This window comes from Solanum tuberosum, unplaced genomic scaffold (assembly GCF_000226075.1).
Source record: "Solanum tuberosum cultivar DM 1-3 516 R44 unplaced genomic scaffold, SolTub_3.0 scf00004, whole genome shotgun sequence".
Lineage (NCBI taxonomy): Eukaryota > Viridiplantae > Streptophyta > Magnoliopsida > Solanales > Solanaceae > Solanum > Solanum tuberosum.
Genome location: NW_006238930.1, coordinates 3,896,576 through 3,917,816, shown reverse-complemented (window position 1 = coordinate 3,917,816; position 21,241 = coordinate 3,896,576). Strand labels below are relative to the sequence as shown.

The 21,241-nt window shown below is 35.0% G+C and overlaps 5 protein-coding genes across 5 annotated transcripts; 2 read left to right on the top strand and 3 right to left on the bottom strand.

The window, feature by feature from the left end:
- Positions 1-8,841: 8,841 nt before the first annotated feature.
- LOC102580109 (uncharacterized) lies at positions 8,842-10,058 on the bottom strand. The gene has a single exon (XM_006338645.2). The coding sequence runs from the start codon at positions 9,216-9,218 to the stop codon at positions 9,009-9,011; it is 210 nt and encodes a 69-aa protein (XP_006338707.1). The 5' UTR covers positions 9,219-10,058; the 3' UTR covers positions 8,842-9,008.
- Positions 10,059-10,378: 320 nt separating this feature from the next.
- On the top strand, positions 10,379-11,051 carry LOC102579792 (uncharacterized). The gene has a single exon (XM_006338644.2). The coding sequence runs from the start codon at positions 10,574-10,576 to the stop codon at positions 10,784-10,786; it is 213 nt and encodes a 70-aa protein (XP_006338706.1). The 5' UTR covers positions 10,379-10,573; the 3' UTR covers positions 10,787-11,051.
- Positions 11,052-12,233: 1,182 nt separating this feature from the next.
- On the bottom strand, positions 12,234-16,807 carry LOC102579469 (uncharacterized). The gene is made up of 3 exons (XM_006338643.2): positions 15,958-16,807; positions 12,951-12,954; positions 12,234-12,611 (listed from the first exon to the last, which is right to left on the bottom strand). The coding sequence occupies exons 1-3, from the start codon at positions 16,160-16,162 to the stop codon at positions 12,392-12,394; spliced, it is 429 nt and encodes a 142-aa protein (XP_006338705.1). The 5' UTR covers positions 16,163-16,807; the 3' UTR covers positions 12,234-12,391.
- On the top strand, positions 14,845-15,343 carry LOC102579145 (uncharacterized). Its single transcript, XM_006338642.2, has one exon. The coding sequence runs from the start codon at positions 15,027-15,029 to the stop codon at positions 15,231-15,233; it is 207 nt and encodes a 68-aa protein (XP_006338704.1). The 5' UTR covers positions 14,845-15,026; the 3' UTR covers positions 15,234-15,343.
- Positions 16,808-16,912: 105 nt separating the features above from the next.
- Positions 16,913-21,057, bottom strand: LOC102578813 (nuclear transport factor 2). The gene is made up of 2 exons (XM_006338641.2): positions 20,636-21,057; positions 16,913-17,185 (listed from the first exon to the last, which is right to left on the bottom strand). The coding sequence occupies exons 1-2, from the start codon at positions 20,930-20,932 to the stop codon at positions 17,111-17,113; spliced, it is 372 nt and encodes a 123-aa protein (XP_006338703.1). The 5' UTR covers positions 20,933-21,057; the 3' UTR covers positions 16,913-17,110.
- Positions 21,058-21,241: the final 184 nt, after the last annotated feature.

The following is a 21,241-nucleotide window of genomic DNA, read 5'->3' as shown; positions in this document are numbered from 1 at the left end:
TAAGGAAAGAAATAATTTTGACTTAAAATCGCTGCCACGGCAGCGATTTAAAAAATAAAAATAAAAAAATAGGACAAAATCGCTGCTATGGCAGCGATTTTTAATTAAAAAAAAGAAAAAGAAATTGGACAATTTTTAGTCATTGTGTCAGAGGGAAATCGCTTCGTCAGGAGCGATTTTACCCTTTTGGTTTTAAAAAAAAATGATTTGCCCTTTCGGAATTTTTGACAATTTTTTTTTGCCTTTTTGGCTCTGGACTCGGATATATATCACCAATTCCCTTTAAATTATATACGCTAAAGATTTTTAATTTGTATTTTATGTGGTCAGTTAGAATTTCGAGATCTAAACTTCTAAATTCAAATTCTAGAAAATAGAAGCTTTCAGTTTTTAAAAAAAAAGTAAAGTATCAAAAACACAATTAAACTATCAACTTTTTTAAGTTTTACACCAAAATTATTCGGAGGGTGAGAAACATAAATAAACTATCACTTTGAGAAACACATCTAGACGGAATATTTATCAAGATATTTACTAATTTGTGATTACCTAATACATGACTTGTATAGAACTTAATTAAACTCTACCCAAATATAATGACTAGGGTAAGACATGGTCTTTTTTTGTTAGAGGAGGTTCCACGATTTAAATTTTTTATGTTAAAGGTTTTTTTTTGTACTAAATTAAAACCCATTATATTTTTAAGATTGTGGAATATTCATATCTAATATTTATTGTAATTTTAACAATTTTTTATACATCAATTTATGCTCCATATCGAAAACATATGAATTCAGATGAAGTCGATTCCTATACATTAGATCTGCCCCTATTTATTGTTTGATACTGCCTCCGTCCACTTTTAATTGTCATGTTGCGCTTTTTAAAAGTCAATTTGACTAATTTTTAAAGTTAAATTAGATTACATTAATCCGATATTTTATACAAAAAAAGGGTAGATATTCAAAAACTATTACAAAAAGTACCATAAATTGCAATATTTGCTTATCAATATGATGAAAAAATACATCGTAAAATGTTAGTCAAAGTGTTTATCGTTTAACTCTAAAAAAGAAAACCATGACAATTAAAAGTGAACGGAGATAGTATTATTCGTCTTTGCGATCCTTAATATATTGGACATCCAAGTCTCACAACTATACATATATTATTGTCTCGTCTTTTCTTTTGTATATAAAGTCCATATTCATTATAGGGTATTATGCCATTTTCTAGATGTTATGTTGGCGCTTAATATCGAGTCCTATTCAGGTATCTGCTCACATTGACAACACATTCAAAAGTTTATATATCCACTTAAAAAGAATCGTGTTATATTATACCTTGTAGGCCTGTATAACTTAAATTTGAACTAGGAAATCATTTTTCATTTATGTTAGCACCAGATAATTAAAGTTCATATATGATCACAACCATATTACAGTATCAGTCAATTAGCTACTATTAAGAAATATTCCAGACAAATAAAAAAAAAGGATTTGAGATATCAAGAGGAGGCAGATGGATATAGCTAAAAGAAAGAATATAATACTACTACATAAGTACTCATTGATGCTTCAAGTCTATCTTCATATTTACTTTGAAATTACACATGCTCAATTAGTTTATAGTATTATGTTTGTATATATTGTACAGATATAGTTAAACTACCTATATATACCTCCTCTCACGGGTCAATCTAATATCTAGCTAGCTACACACACACTTGCTAGAGTATATATCTTAGCTTGTAAAAGCCTTTAGCCCCAAAAGACGAGAAATAAAATTAATGGAGTCGAACCGCAAGCCCAGAACAGGGTTCATGAAAGGGAAACTGGTGAAGTCTTTGTACCGCTCAGCAGCACCTACTCATGTAGCATCTTCACCAACTAATAATTATTACAGCAGCTTCAAGGACGATGACCACAGTCCTCCTCAAACTGTTTATCATCTTCAACTTCACCATCATCAGCCAAAGGAAAAACTTGTTCCTTTTAATCCAAATAACATCAATACCGCGTTATCGTCCAGCTTTATAGTGAACCAGGATCAAGCTGCTCTTCCACAGAAACCAAAAGTTTCATATTACATTCCACCGAAGAGTAACAGTATTAATAGTACTGATGTCACTAATTTTGATTATGCCAAGATGGTTGACAAATCTTATGGAGACGAAAGTGTTGATATGAAGGCTGCCCACTACATATCATGCGTTCAACAGCGTTTCAGATCACTTGAACTTACCTGTTAATTCAGAAAGGAATTGTATAAGTTAATTACAGCATTGATTAATGATTATAACAACATTATCCCTATATATTCAGGCAAGGGCTATAAATATCTTTAAATGCTAACTTATTGTTGTTTTTAATGTACGTACTAATGAAGACTTCATCATACAAATCATCATTTGATACAAGCATAACAGAAGTCGATTTAATTTGTTGTAGCAAACAAAATCATTGATCACATGCCTCACAAGTATGATCTTTATAATCTTTTTGCACCTCTTAAATTAACGACATTTTAAGGACTTAGCTACTAGTTAGATCGATAATATTTCAAGAGAGAAATGGCAATTGGTTGTTCAAATTGCAGTTTGAATGGGTGATAATGTTCGATACTCTCCGTGCATACAACTTTTAACTTTAACTCTACTGCTGCTACAACTTCAAAAGTTGTGTGTCTAACTTTTGATATGAGCCATCTGTTCTGTTTGCATATATAGTTTCATGAAGGATCACACTACTCCACAAGCTCCTTAGAATCAATCTATGACACTTTCTATTTCTTGTTTCATTGGTAAAATCAAAGAGTTTTAATGTGTGATGAGATATGAGTGTAAGGTAGTTAAGGAGTTAGTTATTTCACCAAGATGCTCAAGGGTAGTATAGACCTTTTATATTGTTTGTTACAACTAATTCCTTCAAGTTAGTTAGTTAGTTTGATTAGAAGTTAGATTCTATAAATAGTACTTTTCAGCATTGTAAAAGTTAGTCTTTGAACTCTAACAATGAGAGATTCTCTTCTTCTATCTTAGCTCCTTGTTAATGGAGGTTTTGTGTTAATTCTGTTTCAGTTCATTTTAGTTCATGGTATCAGAGCCACACACAGTGATTACTGTGATAGGCAATTTCGATTGAGGATTATAGAATCAAGTTACAGATTCACAGATCCATCAGTTCATCAGTCGGTCTATAGGTATTACGCAAAGTCTTGGGTGAAATTTGTAGATAATTGGTGAGTGCTTAGCTTCCGCAAACAAGTGTTGATCAGCAGTGAATCAGGATGACGAATGGAAGAACATCTGCAGACTCGATTCCAGGCAACAATGTAGAAAACACAGGTGTATCAATGTCAATACCTAATTCTGTAATTGGCCAAGGTATTGATTACAATCATCCTCTTTTTCTTAGTCCTACAGATTTAAGTGGAGTAAATCTTATTTCGTTTCAATTACTTGGAATTGAAAACTACTCTCTATGGAATAGATCTATTACACTAGCATTGTTAGGACGCAATAAACTGGGGTTAATTGATGGAACCTGTAGTAAAGAGATGTTTAGTGAAGAATTGTGGGGACAATGGGAGAGAGTGAATGTTGTAGTACTGTCCTGGTTGATGAACTCAGTGTCGAAGAGTTTACTGAGTGGAATTGCTTTTGCTACAAATGCTTCTCATGTTTGGAGTGATTTAAAAGAAAGATTTGACAGGGTAGATGGTTCGAGAACCTATAGTCTTCATAAAGACATTGTATCACTACAACAGGGGACTGCTTCTGTTTCTGTGTATTACACCAGACTCAAGACCTTGTGGGATGAGTTTGAGGCTGTAGTTCCTTCTCCTGGATGTAATTGTGCTAAGTCGAAGGAGTTTGTAAACCACTTGAGCAGACAGAAATTGTATCAGTTTTTAATGGGGCTTAATGAGTCATATCATCAGGCTAGAAGTCAAATTTTAATGATGAATCCCTTACCAACTGTCAATCATGCTTATGCTATGGTAGTAAGGGATGAGAGTCAAAAAGCTGTGATTTCACATATTAGCAATATGGGGTTGAGTTCTGAGAGTATGGATTCTATGGCCATGTACTCTAAATCATCTACTGCTAGTTCTACTTCAGGAGTGAATCAGAGGTTTAAAAGGAACTCTCTTCTCATTTGTGATTTCTGTAAATGTAAGGGTCATAGTAAAGAATTTTGCTACAAAATTGTGGGGTATCCTCCTGATTTCAAGTCTAAAAGGAAGGTTCAAGGTGGTGTTCCTTCAGGCTCCAACAATTTTGGTCCAGGTCAGGCTCATTTTTCTTATGGCTTGAATACTAATGTGCATGAAGCAGGGTGGGATCTGAAGTCTGCTACTGCACAAAGTGAGCATGGAAGAGTGGATGGTAATAGCATTTCTAAAGCAGCAAGTCAAGCAGAAATAGATGTGAAACAATTACTGAAGGGTTGTACATTCACAAAGGAACAATATGACCATATTCTTAGAGGTCTCACACAGAACCAAGGCCTTGCAACATCTGAGAGCAATACTACTTTTGCTGCTCACACTGCAGGTAAATCCTTGTTTGTTTCTGAGAATAATAAAGTGTGGATTGTAGACTCTGGTGCAACAAACCATATGGTTTCTCAAATGGACATGTTTATAAAAGGTTCTGTGTCAAAATTACAGATTCCTAAAATTGTACATCTGCCTAATGGGGGTACTACTCAGGTTACTCATGTTGGTTCTTGTGCCTTAACAGACAGGAGTGTTATCTCCAATGTATTTTACTTACCTGAATTCAAGTATAACTTGATGTCTGTGAGTAAGTTAACAAAGGAACTTGCTTGTTCAGTTACATTCTTCCCTAACTTCTGTGTTCTTCAGGATCTTTACAATGGGAAGGTGAGAGTGGTTGGTAAAGAAGCAGGGTGTCTGTATACACAAAGTTCTGGAGGTGATGAACAAAATACTTCATTGACAGTAGCACAAGTCCCATCTGATATGGAATTGTGGCATCAAAGGCTTGGACATGTGTCATCTGTAGTACTAGCTAAGATGTTTGATTTGAATATCAATAGTATGTGTAAAGTTTCCAAATGTTTAGTATGTCCCTATGCAAAACAGACTCGACTTACTTTTCCATCTAGTAGTATCAAAAGTTGTACTAGCTTTGATTTGATTCATGTTGATCTCTGGGGTCCATACAATACAGCTACCTTTGATGGCAATAAGTACTTCCTTACGATTGTTGATGATTTTTCCAGAATGACTTGGCTCTTCTTACTTAAACACAAGTTTGATGTATGTGTAGCATTAAAGATTTTTCTGCAGTATGTTAAGAATCAATTTGCTACACAAGTCAAGGTGATCAGATCTGATAATGGTACTGAGTTTGTAAACTCAGTTTGTACTACAATGTTTCAGGAGTTGGGTATTATTCATCAAAGGTCTTGTTCTTATACCCCTCAGCAAAATGGGGTAGCTGAGAGGAAACATAGACACTTACTAGAAGTGACACGAGCATTGAGGTTTCAGGGTAAGATTCCATTGAAGTATTGGGGGCATTGTGTTCTAGCTGCAGCATATCTCATTAATAGAGTTCCTAGTAGTGTTCTGAATTATCAAAGTCCCTATGAAAGATTATATGGAAGTAAACCTAGATTGACACACTTGAGAACTATTGGATGTCTGTGTCTTTCTAAAAATCTAGTTGAACATGACAAAATGATGCCGAGGTCTAAGTCTGCAGTTCATATGGGGTATTCAGAGACACAAAAAGGTTATGTTTTATTTGATCTTACTGCTAAATCATTCTTTGTTAGCAGAGATGTTATATTTCGAGAAGATATATTCCCTTTCTCACAGATCAAGATGTCTGAAAAACATTCCTTGTTTCAAAATCCACTGTCAGATTCAGTTGTTCTATTTGATACCTCCACCACTCAATTTTTCCAAACACCTAGTTCTATCAATGATGAACTATCCTGTCTTGAAGGTCCATCTGTGCTACCAGATGTTGAGATTGTTTCTTCAGATGTTTCTGATTCAGTTGGGGAACCAGTTCCAGCAGTCACAGACACTGTTATACCAGCTGATCCCAGAAGATCTACTAGAACTAAAAATACTCCTACATGGCTCAAAGATTTTGTTTCCTCAAAATTGCATTCCAAAGTGCAATATCTTGTGTGCAATTATATCAGTTATGGTCATCTTTCTCCTACTTATCAGTCCTACATTGCTGCTACATCTTCAGTTAGAGAACCTACCACCTATTCAGAGGCTGTGACAGACACTAGGTGGGTAGATGCTATGCAAACTGAGATTCAAGCCCTTGAAGATAATAAGACTTGGGAGATAACTGAGCTACCACCAGGAAAGAAACCTATTGGTTGTAGGTGGGTTTACAAGATTAAATACAAGTCTACAGGAGAGATAGAAAGGTTTAAAGCAAGGCTAGTTGCTAAGGGATATAGTCAACTAGAAGGTATCGACTATCAAGAAACTTTTTCCCCTGTTGTGAAGATGGTGACTGTGAGGACAATGGTGTCTTTAGCTGCTTCAAGACACTGGCACATTCATCAAATGGATGTGTTCAATGCCTTCTTGCAGGGTGATCTTGATGATGAGATTTATATGCAACTCCCTCAAGGCTTTGTTAGTCAAGGGGAGAAAGTATGCAGACTAACAAAGTCATTATATGGGCTTAAACAGGCTCCAAGGCAGTGGAACCATAAGCTGACTGAAGCTCTTACTACTCTTAACTTCAAACAAAGCCAATATGATCATTCTTTATTTGTCAATAAATCAGAAGCAGGCATTGTTGTGGTGTTAGTATATGTGGATGATATGATGATTACAGGCAGCAACTTAAAGTTAATAGAGAAGACAAAACTGGAATTGCAGCAGGCTTTTAAAATGAAGGACTTAGGTGAATTGAAATATTTTCTGGGCATTGAGTTCACTAGGTCAACAGAAGGGATATTGATGCATCAAAGAAAGTATGCTTTGGAACTTATAGCTGAGGTTGGGATGTCAGCAGCTAAGCCTGCAGGTACTCCTATTGATGTTAATGTTAAACTAACCTCAAAACTATATGATGACCATGAGAAAAGTCATGGAACTCCTGAAGATCCTCTAGTAGATCAGACAAAGTATCAAAGATTAATTGGAAAACTGTTGTATCTGAACATGACAAGACCAGACTTGTCTTTCAGCACACAGAACCTAAGTCAGTTCCTACAACAGCCAAAGAAATCTCACATGGATGCAGCCTTAAGAGTAGTGAGATACCTGAAAAAACAGCCTGGGCAGGGGTTATTGTTTCCTAGCTCTTCTGATGAAGTAGTCACTGCATTTTGTGATGCAGATTGGGCATCTTGTCCACTTACCAGAAGATCAGTAACAAGATATGTGGTTAAGGTAGGGAACTCTTTGGTGTCATGGAAGGCAAAGAAGCAGACTATAGTTTCCAAGAGCTCAGCTGAAGCTGAATATAGGAGCCTTGCCTCCACTGTGTCAGAGTTAATTTGGTTACTTGGATTACTTAGAGAAATAGAAGTTGAAGTGCAGCTACCAGTTCAAGTGTATAGTGATAGTAAAGCTGCCATACAGATTGCTGCAAATCCGGTATATCATGAGAGAACAAAGCATATCGAAATCGATTGCCATTTTATAAGGGAAAGATTACAACAAGGTTTGATCAAAGTTAACTATCTTCCTACACAAGAGCAGCCTGCAGATGTATTGACAAAAGGGTTATCAAAGTATCAACATGAATATCTCTTATCCAAGTTAGGTGTCTTAAATATTTTTTGCCCCACCTAACTTGAAGGGGAGTGATGAGATATGAGTGTAAGGTAGTTAAGGAGTTAGTTATTTCACCAAGATGCTCAAGGGTAGTATAGACCTTTTATATTGTTTGTTACAACTAATTCCTTCAAGTTAGTTAGTTAGTTTGATTAGAAGTTAGATTCTATAAATAGTACTTTTCAGCATTGTAAAAGTTAGTCTTTGAACTCTAACAATGAGAGATTCTCTTCTTCTATCTTAGCTCCTTGTTAATGGAGGTTTTGTGTTAATTCTGTTTCAGTTCATTTTAGTTCAATGTGCAAATTAGAGCTTTAGGTATTACTCCATCAATAAACTGCCTAGGGGTGTTGCAAGAAATTCACACTTCAATCCCTTGGTCTCTGATGAAAAATATAAATTCACCATGTCTATATGGACTACAGGTAGCTATTTTTCTATATTTTTCTTTTTTTTAAAAAAAAAGAAAAAGAAAAAAAAGAAAATACTACAGGTAATTACTTTCCAAACTACTCTTTAGTAATGCATGTCTCTTTCACGAAAAAGTCTGTTGTTTTATTTCGTCACAAGGAATAGACTAATTTTCTTGTTACTTATCCAATTATCTGGTGATGGGATTTTCATTTGACTTGTAAGCAGGAAATAGATAATCCATAGGAGATTCGAGAAAAATTCTACCTACCATGCATACATATTTTCTTGTCATCGAAATTAGACCTTATTAACCGGATATATGATATAATCTAGCATTTTTATGTGATATTCCTACTGTCTTCAGATCCGGATGGTCACCGGCTTCATCTGCAACTAGTATTCACGGTATGGTACATAAATTTATAGATATGAAATCAAAACTTTTAAGATATAGTAATATATAATGAGATGAACGATAAGAAGTTTAACTTGAATCCTGGATCCGTCCGTCTCTACTATCTTGTTTCCTTTGTAATTCACTGATATATTTTCTTGATAATAACATCAACGAGTATATATGTTTTTGAAAAACAGTCAAGTCAAACAACATATGAATTGCAATAGTCGACAAAATCAAACACAAACTGATTTAGTAATATTAAAGAGTACTATTCTGGTACACCACCAACCATATAAATGAATACAGAATTTGAACTAGAAGCTGTAAATTAAATCGATCAGAGAAAAACAGAGCACTTAAAATTGAAAGTAGTGGATCACAAACGCTGATGGTTAGCTAGCTAGCCGGTGTAAATATGGACACCAATGGCAATAAGGAAGATGGTAATGAGGCCAAAGAAGAGAATGGTATGTATGAAAATAGAGAGTCCACTTGTCTGAAAGTTAGCAAATTGTACTACCCGGTTATTTCCTGGGAGTTGAAACAGAAGCCCAGGGCTCAATAGCACAAACAGAACAACCGCTATTACAACTGGTCCCCAATCAGCCATCTCTATTACTCGTGGAGATTAGTGGGAAAAAGATGAATGAATAATTTTGGAAGAGTTAATAGACATGAAACTTGTAGATCCGTGGCGTGGCTTGGCTTTATCTATTTGAGTAAATTTTGGACAAGCGAAACTAGACAAAGAGATATCATAATCATGGCACCGTCAGACAAATAAAGTATTTGTATTATCAGCTGATAGCGAACAGCAATGACACGATTGCCCTCCACGGAGCAAACAATTGACAACCTTCTCAACTCTTCTCCTGGACGGCACGGCAGTCTCCTTTGTGGGCTTTCGCCATTCTAAGACCTATATAATATGAATTACTACTCTGTTTTCAGTTTTAGATGGACGGGCCTATCTGCACATGGAATAGCAGAAACAAACTATAAGAGCCCATTCACTTCATCGACCCAATATCTGATAACACCTACTTCTCCTATTACATTCCTTCCACTTGCGTAGCAAAACTCCATCAACAAAACCAAGCGGCAGCACGCGTCAAAATCTAGAGGACTCTATTTTTCAAGTTATCTAATCATGTTTGTCTTATGTAATTTTAAACAATTACTACTATTTGTTATTACCGGTAAGTTAACTTGACATGTGAGAAATTACAATGCGCATAAAAGTTGAAACAGTTGTGAAGATGCATTTTCTTTAGAAGGGCAAGCTCCCTGTTTGTAAGACCATGACTCATGAGACGATGTGGCATCTTTGCTCAACGCGGTTTAAACAAAGGCAAATCCACAGTGGGCACCTCCTCCTAGTTCTTTTCATCTGTCATGGACAAAGATACAAATTAAACATTCCTAAGTTTGACTGATTAGCAGCTGAGGTATTAACTGTAATCTAATCAGATATCATCCTTCAAATATAAATAAGCTAAATTAAAGCATTTTGCATTAATGTAAACGCACAAAGTTTTGGCATTTTCTCTGCTTTCCACGTGCACCAGCACCACCTTTCTTTTTTAAAGTCTCCCCACCTTGATGAATTTTATGTGATAAAATTTGAAAAGCAAAGGCAAAAAGAAAGGCTTGCGCGTTCTTCAATAATCGGAAACTTAAACACAAAGTAGGTGTTTTCTGTCTAATTCCATAAAGCAAAAAATCCCACTAACACAATTCATACCTTTCTTCCCCTTTAAAACACAAATGCTTGCTTTTAACCCTCAAGTTTAGTATATCCCCTTCTCCTTCTTCACTAAGCAAAATCACTTACATTTCCATTATATCTGCTGCTACAATTTTCCAAACACCACAACTAAATTCAACAGAGAGAAACTTACATTTGAGTACCTAATTAAATTCTTTGAGAGAGAGAGCGAGAAAGACACGATACTTGAAATAAATATGGTGGCAGATTGGGGGCCAGTGGTGGTTGCAGTGGCGATGTTCATCTTACTGTCACCAGGATTGCTATTCCAGCTACCAGCAAGGACTCGGGTGATTGAGTTCGGGAACATGTACACAAGTGGGATTTCCATCCTAGTTCATGCCATCTTATTCTTCTGTATATATACAATCTTGATAGTTGCTATTGGTGTTCACATACGATCCGGTTGATACTACTAGCAATAAAGGCAGCATTTGAGTTTTCTTCGTGGCCTCTGCTGCTCCAGCCAAATTTTCATCTCTTCTTGGAAAGCTTTTGCAGAAGAGGGAATTCTTGTTTTACCAACTTTTTCTCTATGTTTCTTTCCTTTTGAACTTGTTTGATCTTCTGAAACACTCTGACAAAGTGTTGTGCCTTCTATATCAAAATGTGTATCAAATGAAAGGAACAAGTTTTTGGACCACTTCATCATTCTCAGTACATGATGGTTCATAATTCAGAATCTCTCTTTTTTTTCCTTTACCTATTTTATTACACCGAACATGATATATATATTTTAGACAAAATGCAACATCCTGCATATCTGCTTTACTTAAGATTGTAGTACATCTAATAGAAGAAAAGACAGAATCATTCTGTTCTCAAGGCGCAAGCAATGGGTTGCAGATCTCAACGATCATAAATTTAAGCACCAAAATACGAGCTGGAGGATAAAAAACTTAAGTTAGGAGTAAATTGGAACTTGAACAAATACGGAAATAGTCCCTAGTCCATCAATCATTCATACGGGTATAATGACATATATCTCTGGTCCAAGAAATCGAGCACGAAAACTGAGTCCTGCATATTTCACTATAGAATCCGTTTTAAATTGCTACCAAGAAATCCAAATACTACTCTGGTTAGAGGCTGCAAATGAGTTTACACTGAAGCAGTCTATAGCTAATTGTTTTTTCCCACCCCCACCAAGAGGATCAATAGGGTTACCATTACCCTTCCGCTTGACTTGAACCTTAACCTACCGGTTGATGGTGAAGGGAGTTGAACTCAGAAATGAGATCACTAGTCATTTTCCGTTGTTATGTAATTAAACTAGGCGTCAACTATATACGAATCATTATGTTATAGAATCATTATACTCCAACTCTACTACAGCTTACAGATTTCCCAACAGCACCAATAAAAAGTAAAATACAAATAAGAGTTATGGCATTCAATCTCAGATCCGAAAAATGAGAAATCAATCAAGATGGACCTGAATTGAATCATGACTATATAAGTTATTCCGATATTAAGAGATTTAATATAGATGAAATTCAAGCTGAATTACATCCACCCTCTCACTTCGTTCGAGCTCTTTCAAGTTCAAGAAAGAGATTTAAGTCCTTTATGGCGCTCAACCTGCCGAAATGGAAGGCTTTGCACTGTACCCAACTGGAGAATCTCCTTCAGGTGCAAAGCGTAAGTCCTTTCAACCAGCTAACTAATTAAACTAGCCGTCAATTCTATACAATTTGCTCCTACTCTACTGCAGCTTACTGTCTCAATCACACCGCCTCTGTTTTCTTAAGATTTCGAGTGGCCGGAATATAGTTAAAAGAGATGCCAAATTCAGACACACAAACCCATTTGAATAAGCAAGAGAAACATCAGGCAAATTAAATAGGGCATAATAACTATAATAAACGCGAGCAATTCTGATATTTCCGCTTGAAAACAAAATTACAAAGAAACAGATCTTAAGTTCAGCGAGAAAATAGGGCTTACAAGTTGGATTAGTGAAAATGGTAGTAGCATAAAAGGAGGAGAAGATCTGGAGTAGTGTTACTACAGGATCATCCAGTATAGATATGAACATGAACAGCGAGAATGAGAATAGCATAGAGTGTAAAGAAAATAAGAGTATGAACAGCAATCGCCTTTCCATTAGTCTTCATGCTCCCAAATTCGAGAGTACGGTTATTACCCGGTATCTGAAATAGAAGTCCAGGTTGCAGCAGTATGAAGAGTACTACTCCGATGAGCACTGGTCCCCAGTCCGCCATTAACAGAGAGCTATTTATTTCAGTAGTGGAAGAAAGGGGTTAGAAACAAAATAGGTGTAGGTGTAGCTGTAGCTTTTGGAGAATGGAGGAAACGTCGAGTTTAGTCGCTACTTAACATTAGTATACGTAGGACAAGGACACTACTCACTAGGAATTTTTGGATCTACTTGTGAGCACAAGACATAAAGCCATTTATTAATGTATAAAAAAATACTATATTCTCTTCATGAAAAAAAAAATTAAAAATTATATTTAAGCCTAAGAAATAAAATATGGAAAAAGATTAATTGTTAAAAATAACTAGTAAAAATGCTTAATTTTGCATTGAAAAATTACTCATTCATAATACAATACTAGCTTATTTTAATTTTTTTTAAATCTAATTATTGATTCTTAGTTATGTAAATAAAAAATAATTTTGAAAGAATTAAATTAACTCTTCTTAAAATTCTAAGTCATTATATATTTTTAAATAAAATAAGAAAACTAAACTATTATAGCCTAGAAATGCTAAACGAGTAATTTACTGTAGGCAATTTCTTGAGGTTAATTATGCCTCGCAAGAAGATAAAGAAAGAGAGAAAAATCTTTAAAAAGTAGAGGAAAGAAATTAGAAATAAGGAGGGGACAATTTTTTCTGGGTCAAGGCATAATTGAAAAATAAATTATTCGAAGGAAAAAGATGCATTGGATATGTAGATATTGAACACGTGGATAGTGATTTAGAAATTCAAAATTCAAGGTTCCAAATTCAAATCACAAATGCTATTTATTTAAAAATTATTTTTATTGAATAAGGTTTATGATACTTTTAAAGCCTGAAATTTCAAAATTCTAGATAAATCAATTCATATGAATTAAAATGGTGGAAAAATATGAATTCTTTACGTAATAAAGTCTTATCACTTAATTATTATGTATTTTCATATCAATTATTATTATTTAATCTTAATAAACGGTAGGTTATTATCTACTCAAAAGGCCCAAAAAGGGAAGACACAATTTTCTTTTCACTTTCTTTCTTTCTATCCTAGCTGCTAAACATATTTGGGAGGAAGTAAATGGAGGAGGGTAAAATATTGAAAAACAGTAAATTTAATTTTACCCCATTTTGTATTATAAGTTGATGATGAATAACATACCCCTTCAACTTTATGTAGAAAAAAAAAGGCTTTTGCTCAAGCACATTGTGGCAGAAGAACATATTCTGCTGAAATTTAAATCAGAGGTCCAAGAAAAACCTTTAAAAGTGGGATATAAAGTTTTTATAAAAGTTACTATTAAAGGTGAAGAAATAACATGAGAGGACTGGATGACAGAATACTTTTGAATAGGAACCAAGTTGATTTAAATATTGTTTTTAATTTGTTTCTAGTACTATTTGATAAAGGTTGGAGAGGTTGGATGATAAATTATTTTTGAATAGTGAATAACCTCCACCAAATTGATTTAAATATTTTAAATTTGTTAAGAAACAATTTCCATCGAGTTGATTAAAGTTTTACACAAATGTGGATTTTTCTATTTTCCTTCTTGTTTAAAAGTACTACTATGAAACAAAAGAATGCCAAATTTACTATTGTGTCCTAAAATTTTGGTAAGTTGATAACTCTGCCTTTTTTCTAGTTGCATAGATGCCCCCAAAATCCTGTTTAATGATCCCCTAATTTTAGTTAAGATGTTTATTAGCCTTTTTTAAGAGACTAATATACACTTGTACTTATTTTCGTTTCTCTTTGACACTTTTACTTGTTCCTAGTAAAAGAGTCAAGAGACATGATGCCACAAATCACAATACGGTATGGGAAGATTTAATTTCCCATGAGGTGGTCAGATAATGTGAATACATCACCCTTTTCCTTTATCTGCTTTTTTCACTTTCACCTCTTCCTTTAATTTCTCTACTTTTTACAGCGATGAATTCAAGGTGTTGTCTAATCAAATTTCATTTACTACTCTCTTTGTTTTGTCCGATTTTGATTTGATACGAAGTTAAAAAGTAAAGAAGACTTTAATTTTTATGGCCTTAAATTAAAGATATTTAAAATATATCATTATGTTTTTTCCTTAAATATTCATATGACAACTGAAAAGAAAGTAGAAGAAACAAATTTAAACATTATATATGTGAGCTGTTAACAGCCGAAAGTGCAAAGGCAAACAAAGGTTAAAAAGAAGTGAGTAAAATATGATACTCCGTATTAAGTGAATAAAAGGACATTATTGGGCTTATCCAACCCCAACTAACACACCACTAGTAGTAGTAGTAATAAGAAAATACAGTAAAAGTTGTCGGGGGAATGGGATTCTGAATATCATTTTCTACTTCCACGCCCATTATTAAAGCTACTTTTCCTTGAACTTGTTGTGTAGTATTTAATTTTAAGGGTTGATCTCACAAATCAAAACAGCCAACATAAAGAAGATGAAGGATTGGGCAGCTCCGATCATAGCAACAGCGCTATTTGGATTTTTATGTCCAGGACTAATATTTCAAATGCCAGGAAAACATAGGCCTGTCGATTTCATGAATATGAAGACCAGTATCGTTTCTATGTTGCTTCACACTCTCTTCTTTGGTTTGTTTCTTATGCTTTTCCTTGTCATTCTCAATATACATCTCTATGCTTAATTCATCCTTTGCTACTCTGAGTGACCTCCTTTTCCAACATTTACTTTTGTATTCCCAGTTCAGTTCATTACTTTAATTTATATCACTCACCGGTTTGATTGATCATTTCATTTTTGTTTCCTTTCGATTCATTTCACTTACAGGTTTCCATCCTCTCAGCTATGATTTTTTTCTTCTCTTTTTAATTCAGTGGATGAATTGACTCAATTATTGGTGACTTTTTAATATTATTATTGAATTTAATAGTTCAACAAGCTAGAATTTTCCCACTTAATAAAGGGTCAGTCCCCTAATAAATTGCATATTGCTAAATCACTTTATTTTGGGTGAAAATCCAAACATCCGCAAATAATTGAATTTGAGCATATCCGTTTTTGCTAAGTGAAAAATGATTCCTGATTTTTTAAAATTATGCAATTCAACAAGCATGAATTGCCACTATGGCCCCACGCAACAATCAACATCACATGGTGTGTTCCGCTTGTTGAAATCAGGAGTACAAGAAAGACTACTTAAATTACTCTTCAAAAAGATCATTTATTGATAACTAGAGCTTTCCCAACACATGATACATCACGTCAAATTTGAATGGTAAAAAAGAGAGAAAGAAGCAAAAGCAAAAAAATAAATAAAAGACAACCAATTCTGACGCAACACAAATAGTAGCAAAACAATGGTGGAGCATGATGATCAATCACACTATGATTCCAGTAAAGAGTTTAACCCGTGTACATATGAACCCCAATGGCTAATAAGAAGATGCAAATGAGGGCGAAATAGACAAGTGAGTGAACCAATATCGACACTCCACTCGTCTGAAAGTTGCTAAACTCAACAAATCGGCTGCGACCCGGCACCTGAACCAGCAGACCCGGCGTTAACAGGACGAACAGCACCACAGCCACAAACACTGGACCCCAATCAGACATTTTCCTCTCACTAAACGCTATAGTATCCTAATCCCCTTTTGGATTTGATCGTTGGTACAACACTTAGAAAAAGTATAGTAATGGGGCTATTGAATTCCCAAGAAACTCAAAGATTTTCTAGTTTGCTTTGGGTGGATACCCTGGTGGAATTTATACACAAGGTTACTAAGTGAAGGTTTTCGGATTTCACAAGTTATCCTTTGCTTAGACCACAACCTTGTGTCTATTAGTGGGGCTGCTGCTTTTGATTTTGATGTTCAGAACCACGAAGTAGGTTGCTTTCGAGATCAACATTCTGATTCTCCCCACAAACATGCATTAAAATAAATTCTTTGCTTTTACACAATGTTATTCTAACTTTTTTCTGTTTTTACAAGAAATTGGCCAAATGATGAAGAAACGAAAGGTTACACCTTTCCTGAAACAAAATAGCAAATAGAAATATGTAATTGAGTTGGAAGAAACTTTGCCACGAGAATCAACACGAATTGTTTGTGCCATAACTTTTCAAAACTAAACATATCCATTTCAATCTTCCTACTGGTATAATTTTTTATAAAAAACACATCTCCACTCTTTACCCCAAAATTGTTGGTAAGAAACCTCTCCCAGTACAAACTTTCTCTCAATTACCCAAAACTTGTCATCAGGTTAAACTATTAAAGGCGGCAATTCAAACAAAGAGAAAATGATAAGAACATCCATCATAGAGTTCAGACAGAGATAAAGTGAGACTTAGAAGCAGCAACATTTAAAGCATATAATATCTCGCAACAAGGAAGATATCATTAGCTTTTTAATAAAGTTAAATCCATTGATCACTAATCAAGCCACAACCAGCAAACCAGTCTTTTGAAACAATGCTTTTCAAACTCTTAGAATATATTCAGTCAATTTGTTCAATCAAAGAAAACACGAACAAAAGACAATTCAACCCAGTACCCTTCTTCATGCATAGTTCAACCGGAATATGTCATTCAATACATAGAAACTCCCTTGGGGTGTTGGCATCAAATGAAACATCTGCAATCCAAACAAAGAGTAAGAACCTAGAAATTTGAGTGTGAACAAGTTCTGAAACAGGCTACTTATCAAACACTGTTATAAAGCATCTAACATAGCATAGAATTTACTATAAAGGTCAAATTCAATAGAAGGCTTTAGTATCTGCAGTTTCTCCGCATATCCACAGACAATGCAGCAAAGCTATTATCAGAAACACAATTCCAGAAAAAAGAAACTGAGGGCTCAATTGCCCAAACTAAAAGCAACTCACAAAAACTTGTCACTTCTTTATTTTTTCTGAATCGTCAAAAACAGAAGTTTTTCAATGTTGTGTCTGGATAATAGGGAAACAATGCAAGGCAAATAAAAAGCAGGAGAAATGAAAAGAAAATGAAAACAGAGTATCATGCAATCTTATCTTTGAATTTGTATAGGACAACATCACATAATCTGTCTGCATAATGTGTTTTAAGGATGAGGCCAAAGACCACCCACCATTCAAAAATGGATGTTGTTTCTTATAATAATAGGCCTCTGTTATACGACAACAAGGGAGGAAAATAATCAGGCAAGGCTTCAGAAAACAAAGTAAGGCAGCAATCTGCTAAAGAATACATGATTCAATCAAATACAACTTTATCAAAAAATAATTAAGTCAAAGCTAGACAATACTCCCTCTTACAGATTATTAATTAATAGAATGATGAGTTTACTATATCACCCTTTGAATATAATAAATTTAATGTTTCGAGAAATGCATTGGGAAATGAATAATTCTTAGTAATAAGGTTAAAACAGGTATATAATGGTAAATTATTTTTAGTATTAGTGGATAAGTAAAAGGGGACGGAGGGAGTACAAGACATGGGCTGTACTATTATACAGGGAAATCAAAATGAAGACATTCTAAAACTTATGCTATTAAACTTTTCTAAACAATCTATAAGGATACAGATAATAAAGAAACACATTTGATAAAACCAAAATCCTTTTTGAAGTCCACCAAACGAAAAACACCCTCCCACAAAATGCATGACCAAAAACAAATATTTTGAGTAAGAAAATGGGATTAGAAAATTATTGTTTTCTTCTTCCTTTAGTCAGCTACACACAAAGAACTTAAGTATAACAATTGCCTTTGGAAGTTTATTGTTCACTTATTCCAAAAGTTCTGAAATGCTACTCACTGCCTTTTTTCCCTGGGACATGGGTGACCATATACATGTGATATTACTTACACATTATCCAATAAATTTCACCGACAGTCATCATAACAGCCATTACACTTCAAATAACTAACCAATAGTCTATACTCTATACCAATGCCAGAAGCAACTCAATTCTACTAAAGCCCATCTGCAGGATACTTTGCAGTAAAACAATGCTCACTCTAAACATATTAGCAAGAAGAAATGTTATGACAACTATCAGACTATCACTACTTCTTTTATCAAGTGTCAGACTATCACATGGAAGATTTGTGGCTAAGCATTTAGTCTCTGGCATAACGGAACAAACTTAAATTTCTATTAGAGTTATGTGTTGTAAAAAGAAGTTGCTTTTCATGGTAAGGGTCACTACAACTTTTATTGAAGACAAACAGTAAAGAAGGAAGCCATCAGGGCAAAAATCTAAGGAATTATTTGGTACCCCTGTGCTGGTTTTTCATGTATCACTGCTAATGCACTGGCCCCTTTGAATACAATAAACTTGAACACTTATCACATCAAGAATGTGATGTTAAAGTTGGGATAGCCAACTCGTTGCCAATCAAATGACTACAAATTGGAAGGAGATATATGCCACTTTGAATTCCTTTCAGAACTCTAAACAGAAGCTATGCTAAGTAACCGAAACATAAAATCCTTGCTTTGGATAAGAAATTTTGGTTCTTTCTATAGTTGCAATTGACAATTGCAAGTCTAAATTTCCTTAGATCAAAACATGAATATATTAGCAGCAGGAAAACTTATCTCTGGCATTACAAACTGAGAACACTGCACGGAAAAGGAAATTCACAATGATAAATTTCATGTTTCCGAGTGATTCAGCCTTGCCTACAGCAACAAACTGGCCTATGTTGGTTGTGTAGTAATCCTCGTGGCAGATCAAAATTGGTTTTCTCAGTTTTACAAAGCAACGCCATTGGAAAAGGAGGCAGATGAAAGAGTTCATCAAGCAGAAAGTCTGGGTAACAGTATGATCCATTAGAGCTCTCTTCATTTGGGAATGGGTTCTGGAAAAGGAATATATTCCTTTCCCTTGTAATGGAGTGGTCGGTAACATGACTAGTTATGGGATTTCCATCCAGTGTTGGACTTGATGCTATTTAAAGGTCCAAGCTTTAGCATTGATTCATAAAGGATCAACTTATACTTATGGTGATACTCAGGGGACCAAATATGCTAGTAAGTTGTATTTGCAATGTGGAGAGCTAAATTTATTTTAACAGGTGTACACAGTTTGTTATTTGTTAGTATTTTCGGTTAAGTTATATTCTCTCTAACAAGAGAACCTTAGCATTAACAGCATTTGAAGTTGCATTGTTCAACTGTTCTTTATGCGAAAATTCATCCCTGCCAAGACAGCCAAATCATTGTAGAGCATTGCAGCTTGATAAAAAAAAAATCAAAGATGCACATCTTTACACGGATGAAGAAAGCAATAACGGAGAGAATGTCTAGGAAGAAATTAGCAACTAGACATATGAGCAACAATTGAGTTTTGGCAGAGCAGAATGCACTTAATAGCATATGTGTGCAGATGTCCTGTTCCCAAAAGGATGATTAATGGGTTGAGCCATAAAAATAATAAGTTGGAGGTCTAAGGTGCAAATCTCAACTATGACACACAGTTAAAGCCCTTCTACTCCACCCTCAGTACCTAAGATTACCGCACACGTTTGGGCTGTAGCAGGCTCTCGGGCATATCAATCAAGGTAGTTCAGATACCACTCATATATATTGTTCAATTGAAGTCTAAAATCTAGTAAGCAACTTTGATGTCATACTACAAACTAAATGGCAACCAAACAGGTAGAGATCACCTTCCTCTATCCTTCCACAGCCGTCAAAGCTATAACTCCGGAGACATACTTACAAGTTACAATCTAGGACATACTACATAGAGCCTAGAGTATCTCGCTATTAGCACGTTAGCATAACTAGTCCCGCAGCAGTAAACCTAAAATTTGTAAATCACATACCTATCTCTAAATTATCAGAATCTCACGAGATCCTCAAAATGGAAAGTCAATTGGCGTTAGATTATTCGCAGTTCGACAAGTTTAGAGGGAGACACCGTCCGATTCCTCTTTTAGGATTGTTGTACACCAATATCACAGCACCAATGTGTTCGGAAAAGGAAATCTAGATTCCATCCATTTTCCTTCTATAACCGATTTAGAAAATTATAGTTAACACAAGTAGATCGCCAATTACAACAATTAATCAAGTATTGGGGAAATACCTGACTGAACTTGAGGGCGTGCTGTTCTCCGGGGAGTTGAAGATTCCCGCTAACAAAGACAAGCATACCGCCGGCAGGACCAGAGGGCTGACAATCGACGGTGTTGATATGATGCTTGCACTGCTGGAAGGGGAGACTGGTGAGCTTAGCAACGATACTCTGAGCACCTTGAATCTGGACGCCTTCGAAACTTAACATAGAAGCCTCTTGGTAGAGGTTAGCAAGGCCGGCCCGATTGGAATCGAAGGTGGAGTAGTAGTGATCTACGAATGCTTTGGCAACTGAGTCTGGATCCATGGCTCCGTTTGATCTACGATGGCGCCCTCTTTGCCTCTTTATCTTCTTCTTTTAACACTGCTGCTCTGCTATTATTGGTGAGTTAGCTGCAAAAATACGCTATACAACTAATCGTCGGATGGGAATTGGGATTCTCTTTTAACTTTTTACCTTTTTTCTTTTTTCCGGAAAAAAACGCTCCTAATCTATTACAGTAATTAAATACTCTATATAATTAAAAAAAATATCTTCATTTCACTTATTAAATCAAAATTATTAAAATGCAATTAGTTGATTTTTTTTTTTTTTTTTTTTTTTTTTTTTTTTTTT

What these genes read in the sequence shown, in the direction of transcription:
- LOC102579792 (XM_006338644.2), top strand. Translation starts at nt 10,574, where the DNA reads ATGGTGGCAGATTGGGGGCCAGTGGTGGTTGCAGTGGCGATGTTCATC.
- LOC102579145 (XM_006338642.2), top strand. Translation starts at nt 15,027, where the DNA reads ATGAAGGATTGGGCAGCTCCGATCATAGCAACAGCGCTATTTGGATTT.
- LOC102579469 (XM_006338643.2), bottom strand. Translation starts at nt 16,162, where the DNA reads ATGTCTGATTGGGGTCCAGTGTTTGTGGCTGTGGTGCTGTTCGTCCTG.
- LOC102580109 (XM_006338645.2), bottom strand. Translation starts at nt 9,218, where the DNA reads ATGGCTGATTGGGGACCAGTTGTAATAGCGGTTGTTCTGTTTGTGCTA.
- LOC102578813 (XM_006338641.2), bottom strand. Translation starts at nt 20,932, where the DNA reads ATGGATCCAGACTCAGTTGCCAAAGCATTCGTAGATCACTACTACTCC. An exon ending in ACGCCCTCAAGTTCAGTCAG is followed by an intron (nt 17,186 to 20,635) that starts GTATTTCCCCAA and finishes TTTGGATTGCAG; the next exon opens with ATGTTTCATTTGATGCCAAC.